The sequence below is a fragment of the Vombatus ursinus genome, unplaced genomic scaffold (genome assembly GCF_900497805.2).
Source record: "Vombatus ursinus unplaced genomic scaffold, bare-nosed wombat genome assembly UNPS02014797.1, whole genome shotgun sequence".
In the NCBI taxonomy this organism is placed as follows: domain Eukaryota; kingdom Metazoa; phylum Chordata; class Mammalia; order Diprotodontia; family Vombatidae; genus Vombatus; species Vombatus ursinus.
The window spans coordinates 17364477-17365326 of NW_020954575.1; the positions used below are offsets into that span (position 1 = coordinate 17364477).

The window sequence follows — 850 nt, forward strand, 5'->3', positions numbered from 1 at the left end:
AGTGAATGTATCAGTTCATACAAGATTTACTGTATTTTTCTGAATTCTTCATATCCCTTGGTCTTTGCGGTTCGAACCTTGACTTTTAAAAACTTACTTGTGGTCTGCCTCTGAAAGCCAAGCCTCTTAGAGTGAAAAGGTCTTCTGCAGTGGAGTATACAAATATACCACCTTATCAGATGTGTAAGGGGAGGATGGGGGTGGGGGGTGGGACAGAGTAGTGACCTCTCCCAGGGTCCTGACAATGCCTGTGGCGTCCACAGGTGCAAGACCTGCGAGAGAAATACGCTGAGTGTGATGGGTTGCTGAACGAAGCCCAGGAAGAACTTAAAAAGTTCCGTTTCCAAAGCCTGCCCACTGGCATGATCAGCCATCGTAACAGTGTGTATAGCCTGCCACTGGTGAGCAAGTAGCACATACGTCTTCTTCCTCCTCCTCCCGGGGTCACAGCTAGCAGGGGTAGCACCCACACCCAGTATTTTTAAAAATTAAATTAACAACTTTTAATAATAACAATACATTTTAAACTAATTTTTTTTCAATGATCAATCATTTCTTTTCTCCCCCCACCCCCATTGAAAATGGAAATGAAACCCTTGAAACAAACATAGTTAAGCAAGGTAAATTTCCATATGCTTGCTTTTCCTGTGATCTCTGAGAGGGGTCTTTCTCACATCTTCAGGATTCCCTGGCTGCAGAGATCAAAGGGACCATGAGAAAGGGAACCGAGAGTCCTTCCTCTTCTGATTGCAGGTGAGCTGACGGGCTGGGGTGGGTTCTTGTCTTGTGACCAGACTAAAGTTTGTCTCCAGCCTTCCAAGTACACTCCCCCTCCCCAAATATGTCACAT

General features: G+C 45.3%; 1 protein-coding gene across 1 annotated transcript in view; it reads left to right on the forward strand.

Annotated features, from left to right (window-relative positions):
- HAP1 (huntingtin associated protein 1) overlaps positions 1-850 on the forward strand; it is a gene marked incomplete at its 5' end in the record, with an annotated part of 24718 nt that overhangs the window by 18413 nt on the left and 5455 nt on the right. The window contains 2 exons of the mRNA XM_027870319.1: positions 264-401; positions 683-753. Of these exons, the coding sequence (XP_027726120.1) occupies positions 264-401; positions 683-753 (209 nt within the window). The remainder of the gene's footprint in view (positions 1-263; positions 402-682; positions 754-850) is intronic.